Raw genomic sequence first — 26,798 nt, forward strand, 5'->3', positions numbered from 1 at the left:
TAGTAATACTAATACAGGGTAAATGAGAAAACGGTTGAGTAGGAAAGAAAACGGCGGTAAACGCTAGTGGCTAGAAGCGAAAGCGGGCGACGTGCCATCAGGCCGCGTCGAGATAAAAGTGCACCAGCCCTCCTATAAAAACGGCATTCCCCGAGAGCGACGGTCGGGAATCACTGGAAGATGGAAAAAAGCTGGGCGCCATTCGTGGGACAAGGTCCCGAGACAATGCGAACATTGCCCTTGTTGTCTTTGCCAGGAATTGCGCAGGTCTTGTTGTTCTCGTTTAATGGGGCGAGGGCAAAGCTTGTCTGCCCAATGAACGGGAAGAGCTGACCCGTATCGGTTTTACCCTCTGTAAGAGCTAGTTAGCTCTACGCACGAAGACGTGAAGTCGTCAGACGGAAAACAAAGGGGGGGGGGGGATCTCACCTCCGTCACCACGACCACCGCACGAGAACAGCGTGATATTGTCGCCAGCAGGCCGTCTCCCATCGAAGCTGATACATCCGTTGACCTGAAATAGAATGTCAGTCACGGGCATATCGCAACGTCGCACCTATGTCGGGCCAGGAACGTACCAAAGAACTCACAACCAGAGCAGAGGGGATCTTGGCGCTATTGCCATCGAGGTCGGCTTTCTTGTTATGGATGCCTTCTGTGATGACATCCCACTTTTCATTGGGAGTGCCTCCACAGGTGACGAGTGAGACGGGAATGAGGTTCTGGCGAAAATCGCCGGCCGTGGGATCAATGAACAAGCACTGGCCGTTGGGAGCTTTGATACTGACGCCAGTGAAAGCCCTCTTGGCCGTGCCGTCGCGCTTATTCGCCACGGCCGCTGCAGTCGGGTCCAGCTTACCGCGAGCTCCGGACACGGCAACGGGGGTAGTGGGATTGGCCGTCGGAATATTTCCGTTCGGGGTGGCTACGGCACCCGCATTCGCGGCCGGGACAGAGGCTCTCGGATCAACAACCGCAGAGGTCGATGTTGACGAGATTGACGAGGTTGATGACGCGGACTTGGACGAGGCGCCAGCGCTGTTGCCATCACCGTTACCTTTGCCATTGCCATTGCCATTGCCATTGCCATTGCCACCGCCACCCGTATTTCCACCGGCCGCCGCAGCTCCAAAAGTAAACATTTGCGTCGCGTCGTTGCTGCAAGCCTGAATATCTAGCTTCTTTGTTGCCGCATCAACAAAGAAGCACTTTCCAGCGGCGTTCTGGGGCTTGAGCTGGAGTGGACCAGCCGAGCCGGTGAAGGCAAAGGCCTGGGAGTTTGTTTTATCACCACCTGTACATAATGCAGTCAGTATGGGCGTGGCTACATACGCAGAGAGAAAGAAATAGCAATCAACCCACTTCCATCCGCACGACCACCACAGGAAAACAGGAGGACTTGGTTTCCTGCTTTCCGGCGATCATCAAAGTTGAAACACGCGTTCGTCAACGAGCTCACGATGAGAGCCTGGCCGGGGGTCGCAATGTGTTCGCCGGCCGTAATGACATCCCATCCCTCCGCAGCAGCATTCGACCCGCATGCCCCAACTTGAATCGGGGTCAGGTTTTCGCGAAAGTCGCCCGATAACTTGTCAACAAAGAGGCACTGTCCATCGGATGTCTACGATAACCGTTAGTTATATCATTCTCTTCTCGGCAGATCTGGAAACCCGTAACTCCGCCTTGTTAAGAGTGGCAACCGTACCTTGATCTGAACGCTGGTAAAGGCTCGCGTGGCCGTGCCATCACGCTTCTGGGCTTCGGCAGTAGCTGCATCGTCAAGTTTTGTGACTTGTGCGCTTGCCAGGGTAGCACATGCAAGGAGGACGGCATGGAGCGAAACGGCAACCATGACGGGCAGAGACGAGAAGTCTATAGGACCGGTAAAGCCCGCAGAAAAATAAAAAGAGAGAAAGTAGGACAAAGATAACAACCAGCTAGCTGGGTGGGCAAGAGAATGGAATCCCGCTCAGCAGGCTGGAGTTAAGGAAAGTAGAGTAGTTGAAGCGAAGCAGAAAGAGTAGCAAGAAAAAGAGTGTCCGAGGTTACCCAAACAATAAGCCGTCAAATGAATGACAGAGAGGGCAACGCCGTCTACTTATTCCCCGCGATGACAAGCTTCTTACCGACCTTATGGGCCCGGGATGCCCCTCCACCCCCATGGCACAGTCAGGAACAGAGTGCAGGAATGACACAGCTGAGAAATTCTTAGGCGCTGACCATGGGAGCTGGCTGCCAGCCGTGGTCCTTGCTCGTCCGACTACCACCTGAGATAGTCTTGTCCTTGCGGTTTCATGGTCCGCGCAGCGGATGTACAGACAGGCGCGGGAGCTCAGGTCACGGCCGTCTGGTCTGACCGGGGGGCGGAACTTGTCGAATTCAACAACATGGTCAGTCGGCCAGCAGTCGACCCGACCCAGGCCCAGCCCAGTCCAGTCCGCCAACCAACCAACCAACCAGCCTGGGGACCCAGGGCGTGGAAAGCAAAGCTCGGACGTGGCTGGCTTGCGGGTGAGAGATACACACAGAGAGAAGGGAGAGAGAGAGAGAGAGAGAGAGAGAGAAGGTACTCTGTAAGAGAAAAGCAATTAAAGGGGCCACCAGGGGCAAGGGCGTTTACTGGCGACCTAGAAGCAAGCAGCAGTAGCCGCGTCTGTTCATGCTGTGTAATGTGCTGCAACCTGGAAGCTGTAACATGTTTGTCAAAGTCCGGGGCAAGAGCAACAGACCAATAACTGCCTTCCTCGTCCATCAGCACTTGGAATATTTAGGTTTGGCCCTAAGGCAGGCGCGCTGGAGTCCCTGCAGCAAATCCCCGGCTGTCATCCGGATTAGGGCAACAGAAAAATCTTTGCTTGGGGCGATCGGGCCAAGCACCTTTTCTGACTGCGGGCCGCGAAAATCTGGCTGGCCAAGATGAAACGGTGCATGTGAGAGGTGAGCCAAAATCCAGGGGAGTGGGCGGCATTATCCCCAGACATGAGACGACAGGCCCCCCGCCTTGACAGCTGGAGAAGTTTAAGCCTTCTCTACCCCCTGTCCCCCGGCTTCGCGATCACCCTTAGGGGGCTTCAGCAATCTCGAAAATCCCCCACCTGGGCAACCGTTCACTTGGGTCTGTCGTGTGGGATAGAACCGCCAATTACTGCCTACATTTGTAATCCGCAGTGCTCCGGTGACCGTGAATGCGCCCTAACTGGCGGCCAGCGGCCTAGAGACCGGCGGTAGCTGGTTAGCCGCGGGACCGTTCAGAGCTCAGCCTGGGAGTTCCAGGGCGGAAAGGCGCTTTGGATATCCGAGCGCCTTCTGCATCCGTCCAACTACTCCGTATAAACTTGGGCATCTAGAACTAGACCTTGGGCGTGTAAGGTTGAGTTAAGTTAACGATCAAGCTCCAGATGCCAACAAGCGGCCGGGATTCAGCCGGTCTTCCGACCCTATTCCCACGGAAATACGCGGGCACTCTAGCGGACAGAACCCCGACGCAGCAAACAGGGAAGCCGCCAATCCTTTTTTTCTATTGTGCTCCCACACCAACAAAGTTGTCTCAGGTGAAGAATTGTGCCTGAGACGGGCACACAAAAACAGGTACGGAGCACAGCAGCCCAGCCCAGCCCCACTGGAAGCTGGGGGTGACATGGATCTGCCCGTGTCTGCCTCCAACTCAATTTAGCGCGAAGCGGCGTGTGTGAGAGTGTGAGAGTGTGTGGGAGGGACGGAATACACCGCGCCTTCCACATCGTCATGGGTTGCTTCAAAAAGAAATTAAGCCTTTTTGAAGTTTCTGGCTAGTTTCCCCTGCAGTCGGGGCCGGGGATTGACAGAACAAACTCGAGACAGAAACGGGGCGGAAGCATCCTCGATCAAATGATAAAAGATAGGGGCGGGCCTTTCCGGGGCAATGGTAGGTAATCGCCGAGCAAGGCCGGATGGGCTCCGGTCCCACCTGTATTTGTGTCCATGTACTACTGTACGGTGGGCCAGCCAGGCCGCCCTTCAGGTTGGTTAATTCTTTGACCTTGCGTGTTTCTGTCTCCCTACCTGAGATCGAGACGGCCTACGGAGGGGACGCCCACCGAGTCGGCTCCGGCCGACAATTCATATCTCTTCTCCGGGACTAGCGCATCCCCCTAATTCTTCCATCCCATTTAGAGCACGGAGACTATGGAATGGGAGACGATGACCTTGCCAGAGGCCTCGGCGACTTCCGATCCAAGAGTTTTACAGAAGAGAGGCTGCTAGCTACGCTAGGTAGCCTTTCCCCTGGGCCGTGACAGGCGAGGTCGGGTGTTGGCCGTCGACGCCGCACCACCACCGTAATTCCCGATCGCTGCCGACCAACGGGTCTTCCGATGGGGGCGATGCACCCCAGAAACGACTTCTGCGGGGGTCAGTTTTCCAGAAAGTTAGCAACCTTAATCCGTCTCGCGCTAGGTCTGGATTAGATCTAATACGCGTACTGGACTGCCGTGCAGATTTCTCTTTTTCTCTTTCTCATATTGAAACTTCCTAGACCCACTAAATAAGAGACTCGAAACGGGTCTGCAAGTTCTGGGCAACTGACCTCACTTGCCTTGTTGATAAACCTCCCAGCAATCAATTCCCCCCTTCCATGCCCCATCCACTCTGGCGCCAGCTTTTCGGTATCGGTAAAACTGCCTTATTTTGGCCCAATAGTTTCCCAAGAGTCGAAGACAGTTGTTCAAGCTTCGAAAAAAGGTAATCATCTCCTTAGGAACCAACTTCAGCATCAGTAAAACTTCCTAGATAAAGCCCACCTCTTTGCAAAATTGGCAAACTAAAGATAACTTCGAACCTGCCCTTCCTCACTAATAATTATTCTTCTCAAAGAAAGGGCAACTATTTATTACAACGTCTTGGATTATAGGTAGTTTTACCGATACCGAAGTTAGGTCCTCAGGAGAGATGTCCAGCCAAGTTATCTCTCGTTGGCTAGACTTTGTGAAAGATGGGGGTTTACAAGGAAGTTTGACCGATGCCGAAAATCTGGCGAAGGTATGTTTGAGGTTGCTGAAGAGATGACAGACATATCACCTATCTAGGTATATACTCCCATTCAAATGTACAGAGATGCGCAGAATAAACTGCGAGAAACCAAAGATCCAAGAACAAGAGGATATCATTGACCGCTTGCTATCAAAGACTAGCCCTACTACTGCTAATTGCTCGAGAACCTCCCCCAAAACTGCCTGGATATACCAGGTAGGTAAGGAAGCCACAGCAATCCCATTTCAGAACTTCCAATGTGTTGTCGCTCTACCAATCGCTCTCAGCCAACCAGTCCACCATCCAAGCAATTTTGTCTAGGTTTCCAGCACTTCTTTCCTCAAACCCCCCAAACTCTACAATTCGTCGTTGACTGAAGAGAAAATTATGGCCAAAAGATTTGCCATAAAAGAGATGAAAGGAAGAAAATTGACATGAGAAAGATATAAATATTGAGGGGGAAAATGACAAATGAGATCAAAGCCAACGCTAGACAAGAAAATGAAAACCAGGCAGGTATGGTTTCGAAAGACGCCATACCGAGAGCCTCGAGTGTGTAGCCATTTAATACAGCTGACACCCACACCCCTAACATGAGGTTTGATGACATGACGACTCAGGCAATGCCACAATCCAACCAAACGCCTCTTCCCCTATGTCTCCCAAATATATTATGCAGGTAGCATCATATGCAAAAAATGAAAATGAAAAACGGCGGACCAATATATTCAAACTAAGGAGCTTGCTCACACAGTGCTGTAGCCCCCCCCCAAAGGGCGTGTAATCGTGGATAAACAATGTGATGCGGGTATTGGATGAAAGGAAACGTCCGTCATTACTCCATAAGCGGGACCGAGTTGAATCATTGCTGGACAAGAGACGTGCCAGCATCTCCAAGAGAGAAGTGCTTAGCGCGGTCACACATCAACGACCCACATCTAATAGTCTGTTAGCTTAACGTTCCTCCAAGAGCGTGAAGAGGAGAATTAGAAAGGAATGTCCACTCACGGCCATCTTGCCAATGTCCTGTCTTTGCGCCCTTGCAGCCTCACTGGCCGGCTGCATCGCCATCTTGAGGTCTTCCTGGTCGCCCACCGTTACCATCTCACCGTCAGGAAAGTCGTCGTCCTTGACCTTGATCCTGAATTCACGGCGGAGGCCAAACTTGTTCTTGATAAGGCGTTCCAGGTCCCCAAGCTCAACTGCGGGTCCAACCATGATATATCGAACGTCGTTTCCGGCGTGTACCTTAATACGGATCTCGCGCGGCCCAACTCGCCTGGCCGAGCCGCGTCTTGATGCACCAGACACGGTGCTTGTTCCAGGTCTCCGGCCTGATACCATCTCAAAGTCGCCCTCGTCGAATGAAGCGTCGTCGTAGTCGCTGCCTTCCTCCTCCTCGATGTACCGGTCTCGCTCGGATCTTCTGTTCCTCTGTCCTCTGCTGCTGCGGGAGCCGCTGGCGGGGCCACCACCACCACTGCCGCCGCCGCCGCCGCCGCCCTGGTACATGTCGTAAAAGTCGTCGTTATAGCCGTCACCCTCGTCCTCGTCCCTCCTGGTCCTCGAAGGCTCGCGCTGTGAAAAGCCCCGGGCAGGGTTGGCCGATGCGGAGCGAGTTGGCCGGGGTCGGTCGTCAGGTGACGTCCTTTCGTAGCGGTCATTCGCCCTCGTGTTCTCGAGGTTGAGTTTGCTGGGTATAGGCTTCGGCCCGTTACGGATTGAGGCACCGCGGCTCATCTGCGGTTTATCATTCTCGGGGGGCGGGGTCGGCGGGAAGACGTTGCGACTGCTCGGCGGCTCAGATTGTTGCCTCCTGCTCTGTAGACCCGGCTTGACAAGGTTTGTGGCCGCAAAGGAAAGAGATTCTGTTGGCCTGTCGTCCTTGACTTCGGTGTTGCCCAATCCAAGCTTGAAATGATAGTTAGAGATAAAAGAAATTGCGGTGGGACCGAAAGGAATAAAAAAACTCACACTCTTGATTTCAGAGCCAGCAAAGCCCGTGAAGGCATTGCCACGGTCTGATGCAGCAACCAACCGTGCCTTTCCAAGGTAGTCCTTTGGTTTCAAGTTCCGCACCTTGGCCTCGTTTGGTCGGTAGACGACGCCGACGGGGATGGAAAACACTGTATAGCCCTAGAGACAAGTCAGTTGTGGACGAGTGCCAGCATGTGAGCGGGGAGTCATACCTGGGCCTCTTCCTTGATTGCTTCATCGATTACGTCGTGGTCCTTGCCTGGAAGCTTCTCTTTGGACGCGTATTGCAGATCCTGCATACCGGCCTCCATTTGTTGCAGAAAAATGTAACAGAGACCTCGGTTGAACAGCACTTCGCATGAGCAGAGACTGAAGTCTAGACCCAGTTGTGTGTAGTCGATAATTTGGTTGCCCCGAAGATAGAGAAGCGTGTCGTTGAAGTTGGCCAGGGCCTCCTCGAAATCGCCCAGCAGAAAGTTAGACACTCCTTGTTGGAAGTATGCCACGGCGAGATACTGGTCCAGCCGGACGGCGCGTTGAAAGCACTCGACCTATGTCAAAGACGAGTCAGAAGGTTACCAGAAGCAGAGAAGAAGTCGGGTGATTACTACGCACAGCTTGCTCGTGCTGCCCGAGGGTCGCGTTGATGACGCCCATGTTGAACAGGATCTTGGACGTGTCGGCAATCTTTTCGAACTCCTCTAGAGCAGCTCCGAATTCGTTGTTGTCGTACTGCGCGAGGGCAGCGACCCATGTTTCTATTTCCTGTGTCGTGCGCATTAGTCCCGTCTCTCGTCCAAAACGGACCAGCTGAGGCTCTACTAAGTGGAAGGCGCGGGGGCAACTTACCTGCTTCAACGACATGTTGACGCAGCTGTTGAAAGGCCTGGGGCCTCACAATCGCCGGGAGAGGGAAATTGGGCGTGATATTAGTCTTGCGACTCTGGCGAGAATATTTCGCGCGGGTTGAGAAGGTGTGCACTGGCTGGCAAATGTGCAAAATGAGGCGGTTGCGTGTTGAGTCGAATTGCCGAGGGATCGTGGCTATAATAAGGTGAATGGGGGGGGGGGGGGGGGGGGTTATTGGGCGGGAGGGAAAGGGGGGCTGGCCGGCTCGCTAACAGCCCGAGTCAGCTGCAGGGTAGCGGGCAGGCGGGCAGGTGCGCTGAATGCTGGGAAACGGCGGTGATTTCCCCGCGGTCTCCGGGTCCAATTGGGCTCTTGCGCTTCGTCTGTCAACTAAAATAAACTGGCAAAAAGTAACCAGTGAATCGCGAGTCGGATTAGCGGCAACTTGGCATGTGATGTAGCCCCGAACGGCCTGCAACGATGCGACTGGATGCCACCAAATGAGAGGTTTTGCGTCTAAAAGAGTCCTAGCCTAAGGTAGTCGTGCTCTCCTTTCTAGGGGTGGATGCCCGTCTCCTTCGTCCGTCTTCGCTAGTTGCTCTTCTGCGAGTCGCTTTTCGCGTCGTGATTGACAAATTCCAATACCCCGCTACTGCAGGTGACAAGGCACGAAGACTGGCGTGCAAAGGGTTGCAGTTTTCGGGAACGGGGATGCGAGTGAGGCTCGAGGGACCGGCGAGCTAGCGCTGTCCCAGGAAGTCGTCAAGAGCGGGCGAATGTAGGTACCACGAGGCCAGGTGCAGCCAGCGGCACAGCAAGTGCCTCTACTCTCAGCCAACGGGCGACGAGTCCAAAGCCTCGGATTCCTCCTTCTTAAAAATAGCGATAGCGGTTAGGGGTCACCGACTCGGACGTGTCGTTCGAGCTGGCGGCAGCTTCTTGCTGCTAGGGTGAAGTTATTTGCTGACGGGTGAGTCTGGCCCGTTGTCGTGCAAAAATTAAAGAGGTATGAAAAGGGGCAAAGTGGAGGGACTGGAGGAAAATGATATGAAAGACGGGAGACAGAGTCCGGGTCGATGGAGGGTCATGAGTGCCCGAGCTTAGTGCGGCGACCGACACGTGTGCGGTACGAGACTGGTGGGCAAGGACGGCAATCGGGCACATTCGACATCCTATGTATTAGAAGCGAGTATTCGCTCGGCTTGTGGGTTCGTTTGGGAACAACCGGCCTGGGAGGGCGATCATGCACGCCCGGAGAGTGTCTTGGCTCGCCCAGGTCTAGGCTTGGTTTCGCAAAACGTAAACTGACGCCTGTGTGACAGCCCTTTGTGGCCGTTCGTTACAGGGGGGGCTACGAGCGAGCGAGAGAGACAGTCGACAAAAGCAGTAGCAGCCTTGGACAGGTAGCCCCCTTTCCGAGGCGCAGTGACAATGTTTTGTTACTTCAAGTTGATAATTCCCTAGATTTACGTTCCTCCACAGGGGCCAGGGGAACCCATCTCGAGGTTCATGGGAATATGGCCCTGGCTGCCTGCAACGCAGTTGAAGAACGTGGGAGGCAAGGAGGATCAAGAAGTCCCTAAAAGCAATGCTTGTCGTCTTCGTCAACCTCATCTGCACCCCACTTGCTATTCAGGATATACCCCGTTAATGGCCCTGGCGGCTCAAGTCGCCGGGAGGGTCCGTTCTCTGGGCATTCCACCCCGGATGGATGTTCGCTGGTTTGGCTACAACAAGTGGAACTATGGCGATGAACAACCAAATCGAACGTTTTCGGGCCAGCGTCGAACCACGTTGACAAGGCCCGTGTTCGTAAAGTAGAAGCCAAGCCACACGGGACTGATAGGGATGATGGCATCAGATATCGAACGTTCCAATATCTAAGAGCCTGCCGAGCTGTCAAGGCACGGAACATATTCTTCAGCCATGTGTCGAGGTGCCACGGGTGCAGGCCCAAGACGCCCCGGTCCTCCCTTCGGCCGCAACTGCTGGCCCTGCTGGGCAGAGCCTATTTTCCTATGCGCAGTACTGATCGGTGAAATCCAGTGGGGGCTGACAGAGGCGACCAAAAGACAGGCCGGGCGGGCCTGTCTCGAGCATCTGGATCTGCGACTTTTCCCATTCCTGTCGGGCTCTTTCGGGCTCTTCGGCCTCACCAGCCCAATACTAAGCCCGCGCCTAGCAGACGAGGTAAGGTAATCACCACGTAGCTAAATATCGTTGAGTAGTTTGACAGTAAGCTGCAGACAGTTCTGCTCGGCTTCCCATCCGGCAAATTGATGAAAAGAGAGATGTTGTGCATGAGGTCTCTAGGCCGTCACTTACAAAAGGGTGCAGCGCACGTCTCTGCAAAATTGCTTGGCCCGACGGGCGTCTGTGGGTGAGACTGGAAGGGGTCAATGCAATGCAGTTGTCTGTCACAGAAACCTTGGAACCCTTGCAAATCAAAGGCCGCTGGCTTTCATGCACGAACCGTTCCAAAACTCGATCCCGGCTGCTGATTGGCCTGGCTGAGCGGGAGCTCCGCTGCACCTAAATTCCCAGGGCGCCTACGTGCTAAAAACCCCACCAAAAGTCTCTAGCAGCCAGCCCGCCTCAGCCAATTAGTCTCCACTCTGCACCTGCTAGAGCCGCCGAGCGGCTTAGGCCGCACCCCATAGCGAAATAGTAACCTCACCCACCAGGGTAGGCAATTTTGAGGAAATCGTGAAAATGCGTATCCGGGGCCGGCCGCAAGTGTCGTATTTCTTTTAGAAAGCCCAGATACTCACTGGTGAAGAAAAGACAGCACGATGTAACAGTCGTTCATGGCCTTTCTTTGCCGTCACCAGAGATGACGTCCCGATTACTTTCATTTTCTTGCTTTCTTTGGGAATATTAAAACGCCGAGTCTCGGCGATCGAAACCCCCCATCTGATTACTTTCCTCACCTTCGTTAGCTGAGGTGGTGGAGCGGCGAGCAAGCCGATTCAGGCACTGACACCCCTTCGGTGCCGTATCTCAGCAGCCCGTCCGTTCCTCGATCCAATCAAAGAGACAATGGGACAGGAATCACGTCTGGAAATAGTGAAGTGACCAAAGTACAATAAGTGACTGAGGTATGTGACTGAACGCGGGTTCCTGCACATCTCTCTATCTTCCTCGAATGCAAGTGCTCTTTTTTCTTCACGATCTGGCGCGTATGACGGTCGCTCAAGCCTCGCGTGGATCCTTTACGTGAACTATCGGTCTTGGTGTGCCAAGGTGTGCCAAGACATTGGCCGACTGCACAGCGATGATTGTGTGATAGTGACAGCAACGGTGACGGTGGACAATTTCGCCGTCGCTTTCCACGGGCCACGTCATGCTGGACTGGAAATCAAGATAAAAATAGAAGAAGCCGGCCGGCCTTCTATCTTTTGAATTGTTTGCCAAGTCACGATCACATACCTTACCTGTCACTTACCTTACTTGCCTGCGAATCTCGGAGCTCGTCGAGATAGCCCGCGCACACGCCCGCCCTTCTCCTCCCCTCCTCCACTCCCCATTTAGCAGGTGCTTGCCCTAGCGGTGTGAGAGAATATCACGGATTTGGCAACGAAGCCGACAAAGCTAAAACCGCCGCTGGGGAGTCAGATGCACACGTTGCGGAGTCGATTTGGCATCCAGAACGGCCTCATCACCGCGGAGGGGGGGCCAGGTATCGTCCCACCACAGCAGTGCCAACGCTTGGCTGCTAGGAGAGACGATAGGAGCAGAGCACTAGGTGAGCTGATAAAGCTACTGTAGCTTGCAACCCTCGGATCCCCGACCGAACTGGCCCTCAAGCCGGCCCCTTGCCCGCGGCGCAGATCGCCGGCAGCGGGGCGCCATGTCTTATTTTGTGGGCCGGCTCTGTCCGTCGAATACTACCTTAGCTCGCCGAGATTAGTGGAAGGGCTACTAGCTGGCCGTCACGGTTCGTAGTAACTGGTAAGCCCTCTATTACTTCGACAGAACTCACTTGGTTGACTTTCGGACTACTCATCACACTAAAATTGTAGCTAGCCGTTCTACCCGACAGGTGCGATCGCGCGACGACGCCGCGACGACGCAGTAGTGTAGAAACCAAGGTACTAGTATGTACGAAGTACATATACCCGGATACATAGGTACGTAGGTAGCTGAGAGCCAGAAGAGAATGACGCTCCAGTGACGGGTGTCTACCTACCTTACTTAGGTAGGCAGGTAGGCTTGCAAGGTGAGTATGTACCTACCTTTCCTAGGTACAGTACGTGCTCGAGTATTTACTTCAGGAACTTGTGCTCCTGCAGGGTGCTGCGCGGTGCTGAGAGAGCGCCCCTGGGGCATCACTGGGACCCAGGATCAGCATTGGCCCTTAAGGTGATTTTGTAAAATCCCAAGTTAAACTTTCGAGATCTGCTCTAGAGTGAAAACAAGCCGAGCAGATTGTTTCAAACTCCGGAAACTGGCCATAGTTGAAATCGTGATAAGGGGGCATCAAAACCGTCAGTTGTTTTGGGCTGTTTACAGATCAGTTACTAGTGGCGTGGAAGTCTGTCAACTGGTGGACGCAGCTACCTACATAGTACATATGTGGTGGTGGTGTGGTCGTCAGCCTCAAAAGGAGCCTCAACCCATCTCAGGAGTGTGGCAAGTCTTGGCGGGCTAGGGTCTGCTTCGAGAGATCGAGATGCACTCCCCCCCGCCAGCCACGGCATCATCGGCGGAAAGCCTATGTCACAGACGAAAGTCGGGAAGTCCCTTTTTTTCCGTCTCATATTTTGCTACCCTGGTCTTTCTATTCTCGGCACAGTTTCCGATTTTGCCTCCAGCCTGTAATGCGTGGGGGGGGATCTCGAGTTGCCCCTCCTCGGTGTTTCTTCTCCTGCATGATCTACATCCAAGACCCCCTGGCCGCCAGCAAATCTCCCGACTTTTTGCCTTTAGAGAAGACAGAAGGAATAAGATCTAACATTCTACCCAACACCTTAATTCTGACATCTTAAAACGATTACAATCACCAATTCTTTTCTGGCAACATGCGTTTCTTGAAACATCAGGCCTTCCTTCCCGTCTTGCATTCACATGGGCAAATCGACATGACATTCGAGATTTTTCCGCGTCTGCTGTTGACGGGGGGGTCCGAATCCCAATCTCACACGATGTATCGGGAGATAAATCAAGCTTCATGAGATGAGCTTATTCTCCTCAGGTCACAAGAGTTTCATGGGGAAAGCGTGTGCCTGGGCATCAGCCCCTATCACAACATGCCCTTGGTCGCTTCGTCCTTCCTCTCCTCCCACAGGGTCTTCCCCGTGCAGGAGCACACGGTCTTGTCGTTGTCCCACATGCCTGGACTCCGTGCAATGACACCGACCACGGTGTTTTCGTCGTTCCTCAGGGGCGAGACATCGCTCTCCTCCTGGCGCGAGACCACCATCGCATGTCCGATCACCTCCCAGACCTGGAACGGGTGGCTGAGGAACGCACTCCCGTGGCCGTTTGCCCCGATAGTCACCGTGCCTAGGACTCCGCGGCGGGTACCGATGGCCTTGGCCTCAGCCTCAGCCCCTGCACTCTGGCCTGACCAGACGGGCCCAGCTGACGATGCGCCGTACTGGAGGTTCCCAAACTCACGGATCGTGGCATGATACGTGCCCGGGGTAACGCCTCGCAGCGTCAAATCGACCAGCGTCACCGTGGGGCTGACCTGGACTATCCGTGCCAGGCCCCTGACAACCCGATCGCCCGATCCATTCGCGCTGGTAGGAACGCTCTCCTGGTCGGCTTCGTGGAAGATCTCGAGAATGCTCACAGCGGCACCTATACCGGACCGGGAGATGCCAAGAATTAGCCTCAAGCCGTGATTTCAAAGCTCACTTTTTTTTGTAACAACATTCCCTCTTGCAGTTGCTAGGGCGTGCTTCCCCCCTGAACAGGGCCGCCTACCCGGAGGTGGGAAGATGAGAAAACAAGAGAGATAAAGGGGGCAAACAGGTCAGGGCACCTACTGTTTGATGCGCCTGATCCTCGCAATATGGCGTCTCTCCCAGTGCTCTCGATGGCCTTGACGATGGCCGACGGCGGTGCTGCCCGAGTTAAGTGATCGAGGTTAGTAAACCGAAAACAGGTAAACACGGAGGGACAACGCTTGGCCTAAGCAAACTCGGTGTTGCCCTGTGCATGTACCACGATGGTGATCTATGGCCCCATACCTGTCCCTTCCACCAACACCAGCTGGTCTGGCAGGTTTGCCTCGACTTTGGTAATGCCCTGGAGCTTGTGTAAGGCGCCGGAGACATCCTTGACGCAACTGTCACAGGTCATAGGCACAGCAAAAAGCGTCTGTTTCAAACTGCATCAGTAATTACTCGGTTCCGCCTGGCGCGCTGCTGCCGAAGAGCAGGCAGCAGTGTGGCCGGGGAGGGAGCAGGAGATGCAATATCAAGACGACCGACCTGGAAGGATGAGATGGCCATGTTGCTCGGCTGGGTCGGGGTTGGGGTCGGATTCTGGAATCGCTGCCGGCGTTGTCGCTGCCACGAGTGTCCACCAACAGACGCAACCAAGGCAAGACTAGATAGACCCACGATATATCTCGTGCTAGTAGTGGTGATGCTCGGGCGCATATGCTTATTATCTACGGAGTGCTCGCGATGCAACGATGTGAAGCTTGGGCTAAGGGTTGGTCGTTGGTCGAGTTGATTGATGTCAGGGGTGAGATATCGGGGAGAAGGGAATCGTCCTCAATAACTCCGAAGACTTTAAGTTGTAATTGATCCCTTTCCTAAGTACGGATACTAGGCTATAAACCCTCCAGTTTAGCTGCTGGGTTAGTAATAATGCTGAGACGTCGTGCTTTTTGCGGGGGTTTCCTGCTTTGAAATCGGACTCAACTCGAACCCGGCCTATGCTCTCTCTTGGCTGCTCGCTGAAGCTCCGCTACTCGGCCCGGTGATTTTAGTGGCTTGCGACAGGCGGACACGGTCGGGTCACTAAAAAAACGCGGCCGGTGGGCGGCGCAAGTTTGCTGGTGGCGCGTGCGTTTTCCATACCATTTTCTCCCGCTTTAGCCAAAGCTCAGCTCCAATTCCCGTCGACGCTCTCGACCTCACGGCATACCGACACGGCCCTTCCAATCCGCCCCAACAGCACGCACACCCAACGCCGCCTACCTTGTCGAGAGCGGGGTCCGGCACCGGTCTGAGAATTGATCGCATAGGTCCGCATCGTGCGTTGATGAGGGGCTTGTTCCCGCCCAGGCTGCTCGTTCAGCAACACGCACCATAACATCGCAACCCCCCTACACCACAACCACCGCCATCATGTCACAAACCGTCGGACTTGTGAGTTCCATTCCTCTCGCCGTTCTGGCCATGCCATGGCCAGCAACCAGGCATAACCATTGCCCCAGGCCTTGCTAATCACCTCCCCGTGCTCGCCGCGTACAGACCCGGCTAGCCTACTCGCGCGCATGGCACCACATCTCGGCGTCGACGCCGCACCCGACGCTCAGCACCATCAAGGCGCCGCCCGAGGCCGTCACGCCGCCGTCGCTGGGGCGGATGGCGTCGCGGATCGCCATGATCCTGATGGGCAAGCACAAGCCCATCTGGGACCCGTCGACCGACTGCGGCGACTACGTGGTCGTGACGGACTGTGCGGCGTTGTACACGACGGGGCTCAAGAAGTGGCGCAAGACGTACTACCGCCACAACACGCGCCCGGGCTCCCTGCAGGCCATCACCATGGACGTGCTGATGGAGAAGCACGGCGGCGCCGAGGTCCTGCGCAAGGCCGTCAGCGGCATGCTGCCTAAGAACCGCCTGCGCGACAAGCGCCTGGCGCGCCTCAAGGCCTTCGAGGGCCCCGCCCATCCTTACAAGCTAAACCTAGTGCGGTTCGGCGGCACCGTGGTCGGGGAGACTAACTGGGAGGGTGCGGTGCAGGCTATCCGGGAGGCCGACATGGCGAGGATATAAGGCGGCTTGTGTGTGTTTGTGTGTGTTTGTGTGTGTGTATGTGAAGATAAGAAATGACTAAGGGTGGGAGGGTTCATATGGCAGGTATTCCCTGTTATTAAAGCCTATCTACAGGCGAATTCGAGGAATAGGTAAAACGCCGGTCCCAAGGACGCTGTAACCTGAAGAGAGCCATCCACTAGCTCCATGTTGTGTATCTATCCGGCTGGCTAGGCGTTGTGGAATTGGCCAACTGCCGTTGTATCAAAAAAAAAAACAATAAACATCTCGCGTGCATCATTGCGACCCGTCTCAAGTCTGTTCATGACAAGGCATACGTTATACGTTCGTTATAAGAGCATTAGTTTGAGTTCAGTATGCTTTATTTTTGCTCATGCTATCGCTGGGGGTTTTTTAAACCAAAAAAAAAAAAAAAAAGATGCAAACAGATTTTGCGCCGGCTCACACACGGGTGCGAGATGCTAACAGTAGAAGATACAGCCTAGGTTCCGATGTTCGGTCAATGATCCAAAATGCGCCTTAGAATATCGTTGCCTTGTACGCCGTGGTCATGGACAAGTATAGGAGTCCCCCCTAATTACGATTGTTTTAAACCCGTGAATGCCCCCGGCTTGTCTCACGAACGGACAACCTCGCACTTGATCAGGCCGTTGGGGCCCGACTGAGGCGCGTATACCTCGGCATCCTTGCCCGTGTTCTTGAGGCCCTTGTGCCAGCTCAGATCTGAAAAGGGGCGTTCCCGTCAGTATTCGCCAGGGGGGGAAATTGTAAATAGGGGGGAGGAACAAAAAAGCGCATCACTCACCAACTTCAAAGTAGTGCTTGTTCGGCAGCGAGTACGAAGCCGACTCGGACTCGGGGACGGCCTCAAGGATCTGCTCGCACATCTTGTACATGGTGTTCTGGACCGAGGCGCTCTCGTCGAGGGCAAACGTCTTCATGGTGATGTCGCGGGCGCTCTCCCAGGCCTGGTCGAAGCGCTCGACGCTAGCCAAGACGGCGGCCGTGCCGGCGAATGGCTTCCACGCCCAGGCGCAGTCGACGTCGGTCGACAGGATGCGGTCCCACGTCTCGGGCAGCGTCGTGTACTCGTCGCGCACGAAGCTGTGGAAGGCGGACCCGGTGCTCTTGAGCACCGTCAGGCCGACGATGCCGCTCTTGAGCTCGATGCCGCCGGCACGGCTCACCGTCGCCTCCACGTTCCGCGTCTCCTGGCCGTCGCGGAAGAAGCTGTGGGGATGCGGCGCGCCGTCCACCGTCATGCGCGTCCACCGGTGCACCACGACCTTAATGTGGGCCGTCGAGATGTGCGGGTACCGGTCAATAAAGTGCTGCCCCAGGTAGCTGGCATACAGCTCAGGCGGGTTCACGGGGTGCTCCTTGGCCTTGATGTAGATGGTGTTCTTGATCGAGTCGGTGGCCACGACGACGCTGTTGTCAGCCTCTGTGTATCTGGACGAGAGTGTTAGCACGGCTGCTGGCTTCGGCATGGGTGGGAACTCGCCCCGAGGCAGCTTACGAGGTCTCAATGGCACCCTCGAGAAGGCAGCACACGGTCATTTCTGTCACGGTTTGGACGCCTGTCGTCTCATCTTTCTGCACCTTGTAGACGCGGACATTGTCCTTGCCGTAGCGAGCGGAAGCAAGAGAAGGCATGTTGAGTGGGCGGGTGAGATATTTTTAATAAGCTGTTCGGAAGATGTTGGCAAGAGACAGGTTTTTTATGTAGAGGTATCAGAGTCAAGAGCGTTGGTTGAAGTATTTAAAGGATTTTCTGAAGCAATGGCTGGGGTTCCTGTGGGGGATGATGAGGCACGGGTTAGGCAGGTACGGTAGGTTGAGGTCGTTGGGAACACGGGGTGCATTTATATGGCAAAGGAAGCCCCGACACCACCGCAAACATCGAACCACGGCCCAGTGGACAGGCCGGAAGGGCAGGGACGAGAGCTCGGAAAGCGCCTGGCGGCGTCGGCGGCGAGCCAGCCGATGAGACGAGGTGGAGAGGACCAAGGCCAAATCGCCGGAGTCCGCCGATAGCCTGTCCTGGCAGACCCCTCCCCCTCCTCCCGATAGCTCCCGCCATGCTTAACCCCGCCGCCACCGACAAACTTTCAGTCTTCTTTTTTTTTCCCCGCCGTGGTCAGTCTGTCCTCCTGCATCAATATTCTCAATTTTCCTTCATCGAGTGAAGTTTTTCTCTGGCACACGCAATCTCAGTCTGCAGGCACAATTCGCGGGCCAAATCGACGAGCAAAGACCGAAGACGCGAGGGGGCGTGGTTTCTTGCTCGAGCTTCATTCTCCTCGGGCATGCAAGTCGATGGATGCTCAATCCAACGGCTTCAAAAGAGAGAATACCGGGATGCACCGCATGCCATTGCGGGGTCGAAGCTACCCGCCTGCTTTACCTACTTTGGATAGCCTGAGATGTTCAATAGCTTACTTCGAAACAACAACCGCTGACACCCAAACTTACCTTTCCACATTTAGAAAGCCCTGCTGATCTGTGACGCCATCGTGGTGCGCGAGATAGCTTCCAACTCTTGGACTCGCAAAATGCACCTCCGTGTCGAGATAAGGAATACATGCACATGCAAGGACTAGTTCAGCTCAGAATCTCGGTATATGGCTTTGTGCAGTAGACTGGGAACTTGTCTTCCACTTTGTCACCCGACGTCATTATCTTCTCTCAGAGAGCTCGATTAATAGGAAATCAGAAACAACATCGCGCTTCACCTTTCCCCAATTGGGTGCCTCCAGCCTTGGGGTTGCTATGTTTCAAGCCGACATTGAGTGTTTAGATTTCTTAAGATTCGCTTGGTATGTCAAGCCAGTGTAGCGATCAATTAAAAGAACACCAAAGAATGATGTCTCGGTCTAACTGACAGCAAAAATGGACGAAAAGAGGTTATGTAATATAAAGGGCTGACGAAGAAGTGAACAGAGATATGCCTTGCAAAGATGAGATGTGTTTGTTGCGGCTTGACCGACAAAGGCTGAGGTGAGCTTCAAGATGAGGTGGGATGGAAGTCAACCCCTGAGCGGGCAAAACGCAAGTCGGTCAGTTTCAACATGAAAACACTCGGCCCGAGAGGTTGGAAGCTTCCGCAGGAACCTTATTACTTACCTAATGTAAGAAATATACGGTGGTGAGTCGCTGTAAATTTAGTGCTCGTGCATGCGTGAGGTAGGTGCCATTTACCCTGTCCACTGTGTGCACTGACCACTAAGGCCGCTCTGAATGCGTTAAACTGTCCCGGTGTGCATACCAGCGCCCAGGTTCCTCGACGACGACGACACAAAACTCTCCTGTCCCTCTCAACACCCATCCGCCAACCGCGATAAACCGATCGGCCGCCTACCTACCCGTCCGATCTCGCGGGTACTGCAATGACCACGACTAACCGCCTCTGCCGTTGACCAGAGGCACCTTGATTGGGCGAACCGGATGCGTGGCCTCGCAGCGTCACGCGCGGAGGGCAATCTCAGCTGGTCTGGCTGGCCCAGCTACCCACCCAAGCTGAAGCCACCATGTTGAGCAGCGCCTCAGCAACGCCGACGCAGAAGTCGTTCACCTCACAGCAGCCCGCAAACCCCCTGAATGTCGCTAGCTCCCGCCCTAGCTTCGACCGCGATGGCCTACAGCCGCCCCCGCCCATTGGCGGCGCTGGAGCCCGGAATCTCGCCGCCTCGGCCGTCACCTTTGCGCCCCGCGGCTCGTCGCTTAACCCGTCCCCCATGCCCGGCAGCTTCAGTTCCGACTTGCGCAGCCACATGAACCTCTCGCGCGCCGCCTCCCGTGTCGACATGTTTGCTCTCGAGAAGCTAGACGAGGACGATGGAGACGTCCAGGAGCGCACCCTGGCCTCCCTTCGCGAGGCCCTTGGCCGCGAGATGAAGATCAAGGAGGGCAGCGAGAACATGCTCGAAGCCCTCAACTCCAAGAAGGCAAAACAGACCAAGGAGCAGCGCCTGCGGGTCGAGGCCGAGCTCAACTCCTCCAGCCAGAGAATCAAGGAGCTCCGCCAGAAGATAACCGACGCCCAGCGCACCAGGCCTGCACCCACAACACCCACACGGTCTAGGGCCGAGGGCTTGCTCCATGGCCCCAACGGCTTGCGCTCGCCCCCGAGCGCGTCGAGAAGCGGCGCTGGGTCTGACATTGAGGAGCCGTCCGAGTCTCCGACCTTTGTCCTCGCCGAGATTCTGCGAGCTCTCGAGATGGACGGCATGACCCCGGATTACTACGTGTCTCGTGCCAACAGCCTGGTGGACCTCTTCAAACGGCACCCGAACCTCAAATACGACCTGGTTTGGCCCGTCTTTGGGCTCCGTATGCAGGTCATGCTCCTGAGCGAGAACCGCGAGGTGGTGGCCGCAGGGTATAGGATGACACGATACGCCATTTCGGACCTAGCCTCGCTCAAGAACATCCGTACCCTCAACACCGACTATCTCGTTACATGGTATGCATATATTCCAACTTTATAGGTTCTGCGCGTGGGCTTTAGCAAGTTAACTAAGCTGTGTTTTAGGTCACTGATCAAGGACCGCAAAGCCGACGTCGAGCGAGAGCAGGCACTCAAGTTTGTGCGTGCCTTTCTCGATGTCAAAGACGGCGTCCGCGAGATATCGAGAGCCGTGGTTCGAGCCATTGCCGCCATTGCCGAGGAGCCCGAGGAGAGGCTGCGACCCATCTGCATAGAGACGCTAGCAGAGATTGTGGTTCGCGATCCCCGTCTCTTAATTGCGGCCGGGGGCCTGGCGCCTCTGCACATGGCACTGGCCGATGGCTCCTACAAGGCCTCGGAGAGTCTGGCGGCGGCCTTCTTGTATCTCCTTGACACCCCACAGCGTCGGCAGTATCTGCGCGCCGGATACGAGCTGGAGGTACTCTTCACCCCATTCACCGATGACCAGTTATTAAACGAGCGGCTACTAAAGCAGAGCGCCAAGGCCATCGCATCAGCACTGCGGAGCTGGTCGGGCCTCATGAACCTGTCAATGTACAATTTCCGCGCCATCAAGTCCATGGTCCATAGCATGGTGGTGCACACGGGGCCCGTCCGGGAGACCGTTCTGGACCTCCTCTATTCCTTGTTCCGCATCAAATCTCCGGCGTGGGCGACATCTTTTCTCGCCGGCCGGCGCCTCACAACCTACGGTAGAGTCTCAAACCTCGGGTCAACAGACGCAAAATCCGTTCCGGCTGAGCTGGAAGACGAGGGAGGAGAGCAGAACTTTGTTGAGCACTACACAGCGCTCCTTCTTGCCATATTCGTCAAGGCCGGCGTAGTTCCGGCTCTGTTGAGGCTTACGCAAGATACTGAAAATCTCATGCTGAAGCGGAAGTCGACGCTTCTCATCGGAGAAGTGTTGAAGCTTTCCAGCCGACTCCTTCCGCCGTCGTGGAGTAGCAAATTACAATTACTACCGGAGCTGTTCTCCGCAGCCGTCCGACTTAAAGACGAGAGCCACTTCATTGCCACTGGGGTTATCTACCAGATGAGCAGCGTGAGCAAGACACTGTACAGATCATCTCCGTCAACATACACACCTTCAGCTATGCCATCCAGCAACAGCTTGGACCTCGGCATTCTCGACGACCACCCAAAAAGCAATACATCAGTGAATTTCGACGATGCCACCTTCCGGCAGCTCATTATTGACTCGGGCGTCTTGGGTAGCTCTAATTACTCTAAATGGAACTGGGATGTTGTTCTGAGGCTCATCGAAGGGCCCCTGACCAACGGGAAGAGGCTCGATGAGGCAGTCAAGGCCTCTAAATTTATCAAGCGGATCATGAGCTTCTACCGCCCGTTCAAGTACAAATTCTCCGAGATCAAGAGCTCTAGGGGGACGCAGAAGTACGTCCGGGTCGGGTGTGCTCTGATGCACAGTTTGCTCCAGAGCCCAGAGGGCATTAGATATCTATCCGACAATAAGCTTCTGAGACAAATCGCCGAATGCCTGGCCCAGTGCGACCCAACGAGCGGGCTCACGGCCCAATACCCAATGTTTTCCAAGGACCGTCTCACCGACACTCTGTGCGGGGGCTACTTCCCGATGCTCGGCGTGCTGAGCGGGGACCCAAAGGGGATGCACATGCTCGATCGCTGGCGCATCTTTAATATGATGTATCGAATCGTCGACCTCAAGCAGCGGCCTGATCTGATCAAGCTCATGCTTGCAAACTTCGACTACTCCCTGCAGGGGCATCCCCGGGTTCTACTTTCAAAAGCTCTGACAGCTGGGACGAAGGATATCCGGATCAACGCGACCAACGCCCTACGAAAGTACGCCACGCGACCGCGGCTGAACGCGCAGGGCCAGGGACCAGGCGACTCAAAGTGGGCCATCCAGATGCTGGTCACCCAGCTGTACGATCCCGAGGTTGAGGTGTGCGCGACAGCTGTGAAGATTCTCGAGAAGTCGTGCAACACCAAGAACCACCTTGAGTACATTGTCAAGTGCCGGCCGGCGCTGGACCACTTGGGCGAGATAGGCGCACCTTTGCTGCTGCGCTTCCTCTCGACTTCTATTGGCTACCACTACCTGGACGGCCTTGACTACATCAGCAACGAGATGGACGACTGGTTCCTCGGTCGCAACGACTCGTACGTCAGCGTCATTGAAGCCAGCCTAGCGCGATCCTTTTTGGACCACCAGGATGACCACACGAACCGCATCAGCGTGTTTGACGACGAGCAAGAAATGGAGGCCGACAGCCACGTCCCGCCGCACTTCTATCGCGAGCTTACACGAACACAGGAGGGCTGTAAGCTCCTCAGCGACAAGGGCCACTTTGACGAGTTCGCGGCCACTATCCGCGACCATGGGATGCAATACGACGACCCAGAGATGATAGTCAAGGTCAAGGGCTGCCTCTGGGCGGTCGGCAATGTCGGGTCCATGGAGCTTGGTGCCCCGTTCCTCGAGTCGTGCGATGTTGTGGAGCACATAGTCAAGATAGCGCAAGGCCATGAGGTTATGAGCTTGCGCGGAACAGCCTTCTTCGTTCTTGGGTTGATATCACGGTCTATGCACGGCCTGGAGATACTCTCGGAGAACGGGTGGGATGCGAATACGAACGTGTTGGGCAACTCGCTAGGCTACTGCATCCCGACAGATCTCACCAAGTTCTTCTCCCTCCCGCCTTGGAAGCACGCGCCCGTCACCACCATTGAGCTCCCAGAGACGCAGAAGACAGAAACCGTCAAGTTTCCCGCCGTGGCCTCTCGGCCGCGGTCAGAGTCGCTCATCAAAGCCATCCAGGAACAGCACGGCGGCGATGTCGCCGAGATCCGAAGGGTTGAGCTGGACCCCGACCCGGCAAACCAGCGTATTCTTGAGCTCGTCATCGACATAGCCAACATGGTGCTCCACAGACGTGCGCGAAGCGAGCTCATGCAGATCAAGACGCAGAAAAAAGCCATCGGGTTCAAACAGCCGCACTTATTCAGGCGAGTCTTGGCCCTGCTGGAGTGTCACCACTACCGGCTCGCGGATCGCAATATGATTGTTGGCTTGTTTGAGAAAAGCGCGCTTCGGTCTGTCATATTCGACGACGAAGAAAGTGGCGAGGACGAAGACGAGGATGATGATGAGGACGAGAGGCAGACGGCAATGGGTGGCGCTGCCATTACGAAATCTCAGGCTAGCGTCAGTGACGACGACGACGAAGAAGAAGACGATGACGATGACGACGATGAAGATGACGAGGACGACGAGGAAGATGAAGACGAAGACAGCTCGGGTGACGAGCAGCGCACCGAGAAGAGACGGAGCGTGAATGGCCCGGTAGACCCCGAGAGGTATTCAGTCAGCAGATCTCTGGACGGATGAAAGACAGTCTTGAACTTTCCATTTTCTCTTTCTATGTTTGCTTTATTTTGTTCTCTTTTTTTCAGGATATGCTACAAAAATAGGGGGTCAGGCCCGGTGCGTGTGGATTCGAAGCTTCTGTTTGTACAAATAAAAAAAATACGGTATCTCTGGGGTAGCAGCGGGCCGCAGCCCACGGTTCCCGGGGTTTACGACGGCGTCGCAGTTGCATACGGGGTTTGGGTTTGGCTACAAGTACAACAATACCTATCTGGGCGGGAGGGAGCGCAACGGTACGAAGGTAACGGGCGGCGGTGGCGGCAAGGCGTTTACAACCCAATGGTCCAAAATATATCTAGTACTCCACTGTAAATTGCAGCTCGTCCAATTCACCACCAGAATAAACAAGCAGCCCAGTCTAGAAAGATGAATGAACATCCATGATGGACGGGACGAGTGCGCCTGCCTTGTACAGTTGAGGTACCTCCTTGACTCCCCATGTTTCTTATTGTGCAGGAATTACCGATCAATCAGGGTTACGCGGCTCAATCAGGGTTATGCGGCTTAATCAAGCTCATGCGAATTCAGGGCTGTGGTTGGTCTAATAGGTAAAATAGTGGGGCATCAGGTCAACGCACGGGCCACACCTACCCAACACGCGGCGTAACACGTGACCCCGGGGCACCGCCTTTGTGTCCCCGTAGTTCGTGATCCTTGAGATAGACATAGAAGTATACGATCAACACCACCATGTGATGAACCGCGCCCATTCTGGGCTAGTCATAGCTCTGAAAGTGGGGCCGGCCAATAGGGATGACGAGACAGGCATGCGGGGCAGGGATCCGCATTTGCTCTGTGCGGTAGGGTACGGAGCAACGGTTTGGTTGGCTCTACGGGGTTGCTCCGTAGCTCTGCCAGGGAGCAACAGAGCAACGACCTAATTGGCCCACCTTAGATAGATATATACGACGGCCGTAACCACAGTCTTAGATAGTTCTTGCTTGGTTCTTCAAGCAAGCAATACACATTCACTGCACTCATATACTTTGACTGGCATTCCGATTTGACTGTATCACCCGTGCGATAGGAGCTTGCCCTTTGTTCTATCTTCGTAATTACCAACCCCAGCATCCTGTGGAGCCCGTGCTCCCTTACAGACAGACGACACTAACAGTCGAGTGGTATGTAATACTTCCCCCCCACCTTTTACACACACTTCTCTTCTTCTAACACATAAAAAATCAACCATACCTTCAACAACAACCTTCCACATACCTTTCTAGTCGCCTTGATCTTTTCTTTCCCACAGTATCATTGGCTTAGGCCTATGGTTACTGTAGAGCTTACAATCCATCTTCGAAGTCTTATACCTTCCATAAATACTTGTAAGTGAAGGCAGGTACGCCTGATCAAGGTGGTCACAATGAAGGTACTGAAGAGAGTGAGCAATGATTGGTATTGGTAAAAGACTTCAACCTGGCCCTCGCAAAGGAAGGGGCGAGGGCCACTGCTTATATACATGACAGAGTGTAGGGCGGGCTATTGACAAAGGAGTGAGGTCTTGGCCCGCTCCGTACGCGGTATGAGTGTGAGTTGGTCGCGTGTGTGGATTGGGGGTTCTTTCTTTACAATACTCTTCTGGTACTTGTACCAATATACTTCCACATACAGAGTCCTAGACTTTACCAAAATACTGCCTAGACGGCACTTTTCATCACTCACCTTCGGACTTTAACCTTCCACCTCCGAAAAAACCACATCATCTTTTTTACCAAGTACCCGCTTGGTATTTCTCCCACCCACAACCATGGAGCAAATGCTGGCAAAGCTGGGAGCAGATGGATTCGAAAAAGTCCGCTTAGGTAAAGGATCGAGATGGATATATTTGCGTGTTCACTAGGTTACCTGATCCGCAGGTGTAAGGAAAGAGCACTAACTGGCCAGGCCACTGCCGTTGGCACAAGCCACTAAAGCCACGCTATGGCGCCACACCCCCACAAGCTTTCACAAGCACACGCAGGACTGAGCCCCTGAGCATGTATATAAACAGTGGCCCTCGCCCATTTCCTTGCGAGGGCCAGGTTGAAGTCTTACCCCAATACCAGTCATTGCTCGCCCTTCTTGTTTCCTTCATTGTGACCACCTTGATCCGGCGTACCTGCCTTCTCTCACACCAGGTCGCGTATATTTTTCCATTCGTGACAAGCAAGAACAAGGATTTCGATCGCCTCAACGCGACGCTTACGGTCTTTGGGGGCTCCGACAAGTCCATAGCATGGTGTTGGATATTTGAGGACGCAGGAATAACCCAGTCTGCTAAACACGGGATCTCGATGAACCACCAGATACACTTCTGGTTCGACAACGCAAGGTTTGCTCTTAAGCCTCTCCGTAAAAACCCCAGAGGGATATGTGGTCCAATGGCACTGGCTTAACAGAAGCGTCTTAAAGTCGTGGCCGCCAAACAGCGTGCCATTATAGCCAGACAGGTCGTCACCACTACTGGACAAGGTTCTATATTGGCTAAGGAGGAGACGAAAGAGGAAACCACGGCCAAGGGCAAGGAGGAGGCGAAGGAGGAAATCACTACCAAGGAAGCTAGTAAGGAAGAGGAGAAGGGAAAGGCTGCTGACGACACTTCCCGCTGTGGCGATGGCGATGGCGATGCGAGTGTCTCAAAAGCTAGTCGCAGTTAGAAGACGAGACGGCTATTGCCACCCTTCCAGAACCTCACACTGAAGAGTAAGGGTAAGGGTTCGGATACCTCAAAGATGACCATATACGCTTTGCCTATGACAGACACCATGCCTACCTCAGCTATTGCTTGTCGGAAGCAACAGCGGAAATCTCTCCGCCACCTTGGTTGGTTTTGGATGCAAGTTATAGTTAGTGGTTTTCCAGGTACGGGCTTGCCTTAGAGGGGTCCGGGTTGGTAAGGGTGAGGATAGATAATAGGCACCTAAATCTAACGAGTTGCGAGGAACGACGGCGAAGCATCCTTTGTCAAGGTTTCGTCCTTTACCAACCTAGGCACCTATGTGTTTCTCTCGTCTAGCTCCCTCGTGACAATGCGATGGAGTAACCGATAGGTGTCTCGAATGAGGATTTTTGCTTGCTCGATCGACGGGCTTGAGATGTGATGTCGTGTTGGGGATCTTCTTTAGAAAAACATCCCGAG

At 54.5% G+C, this 26,798-nt stretch overlaps 8 protein-coding genes across 8 annotated transcripts; 2 read left to right on the forward strand and 6 right to left on the reverse strand.

Moving 5' to 3' along the window:
* Positions 1-170: 170 nt before the first annotated feature.
* On the reverse strand, positions 171-1,852 carry B0T26DRAFT_643607 (uncharacterized protein; the record flags this gene model as incomplete). The annotated part of the gene is made up of 5 exons (XM_060437552.1): positions 171-352; positions 430-514; positions 579-1,294; positions 1,363-1,621; positions 1,706-1,852. 5 exons carry the CDS (start codon positions 1,850-1,852, stop codon positions 171-173), a joined length of 1,389 nt encoding a protein of 462 aa, XP_060298935.1.
* A 3,508-nt stretch (positions 1,853-5,360) lies between these two features.
* Positions 5,361-5,789, reverse strand: B0T26DRAFT_245099 (uncharacterized protein). The gene has a single exon (XM_060433965.1). The coding sequence runs from the start codon at positions 5,615-5,617 to the stop codon at positions 5,393-5,395; it is 225 nt and encodes a 74-aa protein (XP_060298936.1). The 5' UTR covers positions 5,618-5,789; the 3' UTR covers positions 5,361-5,392.
* A 172-nt stretch (positions 5,790-5,961) lies between these two features.
* Positions 5,962-7,764, reverse strand: B0T26DRAFT_640446 (uncharacterized protein; the record flags this gene model as incomplete). Its single annotated transcript, XM_060437233.1, has 4 exons — positions 5,962-6,918; positions 6,982-7,143; positions 7,197-7,535; positions 7,600-7,764. 4 exons carry the CDS (start codon positions 7,762-7,764, stop codon positions 5,962-5,964), a joined length of 1,623 nt encoding a protein of 540 aa, XP_060298937.1.
* A 1,518-nt stretch (positions 7,765-9,282) lies between these two features.
* Positions 9,283-9,890, reverse strand: B0T26DRAFT_245175 (uncharacterized protein). Its single transcript, XM_060433966.1, has one exon. The coding sequence runs from the start codon at positions 9,746-9,748 to the stop codon at positions 9,413-9,415; it is 336 nt and encodes a 111-aa protein (XP_060298938.1). The 5' UTR covers positions 9,749-9,890; the 3' UTR covers positions 9,283-9,412.
* A 3,185-nt stretch (positions 9,891-13,075) lies between these two features.
* Positions 13,076-14,294, reverse strand: B0T26DRAFT_750335 (copper chaperone for superoxide dismutase; the record flags this gene model as incomplete). The annotated part of the gene is made up of 4 exons (XM_060445207.1): positions 13,076-13,638; positions 13,827-13,904; positions 14,031-14,160; positions 14,274-14,294. The coding sequence occupies 4 exons, from the start codon at positions 14,292-14,294 to the stop codon at positions 13,076-13,078; spliced, it is 792 nt and encodes a 263-aa protein (XP_060298939.1).
* Positions 14,295-14,690: 396 nt separating this feature from the next.
* On the forward strand, positions 14,691-16,089 carry B0T26DRAFT_704978 (ribosomal protein L13-domain-containing protein). The gene is made up of 2 exons (XM_060441731.1): positions 14,691-15,161; positions 15,267-16,089. The coding sequence occupies exons 1-2, from the start codon at positions 15,141-15,143 to the stop codon at positions 15,795-15,797; spliced, it is 552 nt and encodes a 183-aa protein (XP_060298940.1). The 5' UTR covers positions 14,691-15,140; the 3' UTR covers positions 15,798-16,089.
* Positions 16,090-16,337: 248 nt separating this feature from the next.
* On the reverse strand, positions 16,338-17,534 carry B0T26DRAFT_245287 (uncharacterized protein). The gene is made up of 3 exons (XM_060433967.1): positions 17,317-17,534; positions 16,603-17,249; positions 16,338-16,520 (listed from the first exon to the last, which is right to left on the reverse strand). Exons 1-3 carry the CDS (start codon positions 17,451-17,453, stop codon positions 16,414-16,416), a joined length of 891 nt encoding a protein of 296 aa, XP_060298941.1. The 5' UTR covers positions 17,454-17,534; the 3' UTR covers positions 16,338-16,413.
* A 1,793-nt stretch (positions 17,535-19,327) lies between these two features.
* Positions 19,328-23,641, forward strand: B0T26DRAFT_642588 (Rapamycin-insensitive companion of mTOR, N-term-domain-containing protein; the record flags this gene model as incomplete). Its single annotated transcript, XM_060437458.1, has 2 exons — positions 19,328-20,262; positions 20,332-23,641. The coding sequence occupies 2 exons, from the start codon at positions 19,328-19,330 to the stop codon at positions 23,639-23,641; spliced, it is 4,245 nt and encodes a 1,414-aa protein (XP_060298942.1).
* Between the last annotated feature and the right edge of the window lie 3,157 nt (positions 23,642-26,798).

The sequence above is a fragment of the Lasiosphaeria miniovina genome (assembly GCF_030549165.1).
Source record: "Lasiosphaeria miniovina strain SMH2392-1A chromosome Unknown B0T26scaffold_3, whole genome shotgun sequence".
In the NCBI taxonomy this organism is placed as follows: Eukaryota; Fungi; Ascomycota; class Sordariomycetes; order Sordariales; family Lasiosphaeriaceae; genus Lasiosphaeria; species Lasiosphaeria miniovina.

Coding starts and splice junctions, on each gene's coding strand:
- B0T26DRAFT_704978 (XM_060441731.1), top strand. CDS start 15,141: ATGTCACAAACCGTCGGACTT. Junction 15,162..15,266: donor TGTCACAAACCGTCGGACTT/GTGAGTTCCATT, acceptor CGCCGCGTACAG/ACCCGGCTAGCCTACTCGCG.
- B0T26DRAFT_245287 (XM_060433967.1), bottom strand. CDS start 17,453: ATGCCTTCTCTTGCTTCCGCTCGCTACGGCAAGGACAATGTCCGCGTC. Junction 17,250..17,316: donor GAGGGTGCCATTGAGACCTC/GTAAGCTGCCTC, acceptor ACTCTCGTCCAG/ATACACAGAGGCTGACAACA. Junction 16,521..16,602: donor CAAGCACTACTTTGAAGTTG/GTGAGTGATGCG, acceptor GCCCCTTTTCAG/ATCTGAGCTGGCACAAGGGC.
- B0T26DRAFT_245175 (XM_060433966.1), bottom strand. CDS start 9,748: ATGTTCCGTGCCTTGACAGCTCGGCAGGCTCTTAGATATTGGAACGTT.
- B0T26DRAFT_245099 (XM_060433965.1), bottom strand. CDS start 5,617: ATGTCATCAAACCTCATGTTAGGGGTGTGGGTGTCAGCTGTATTAAAT.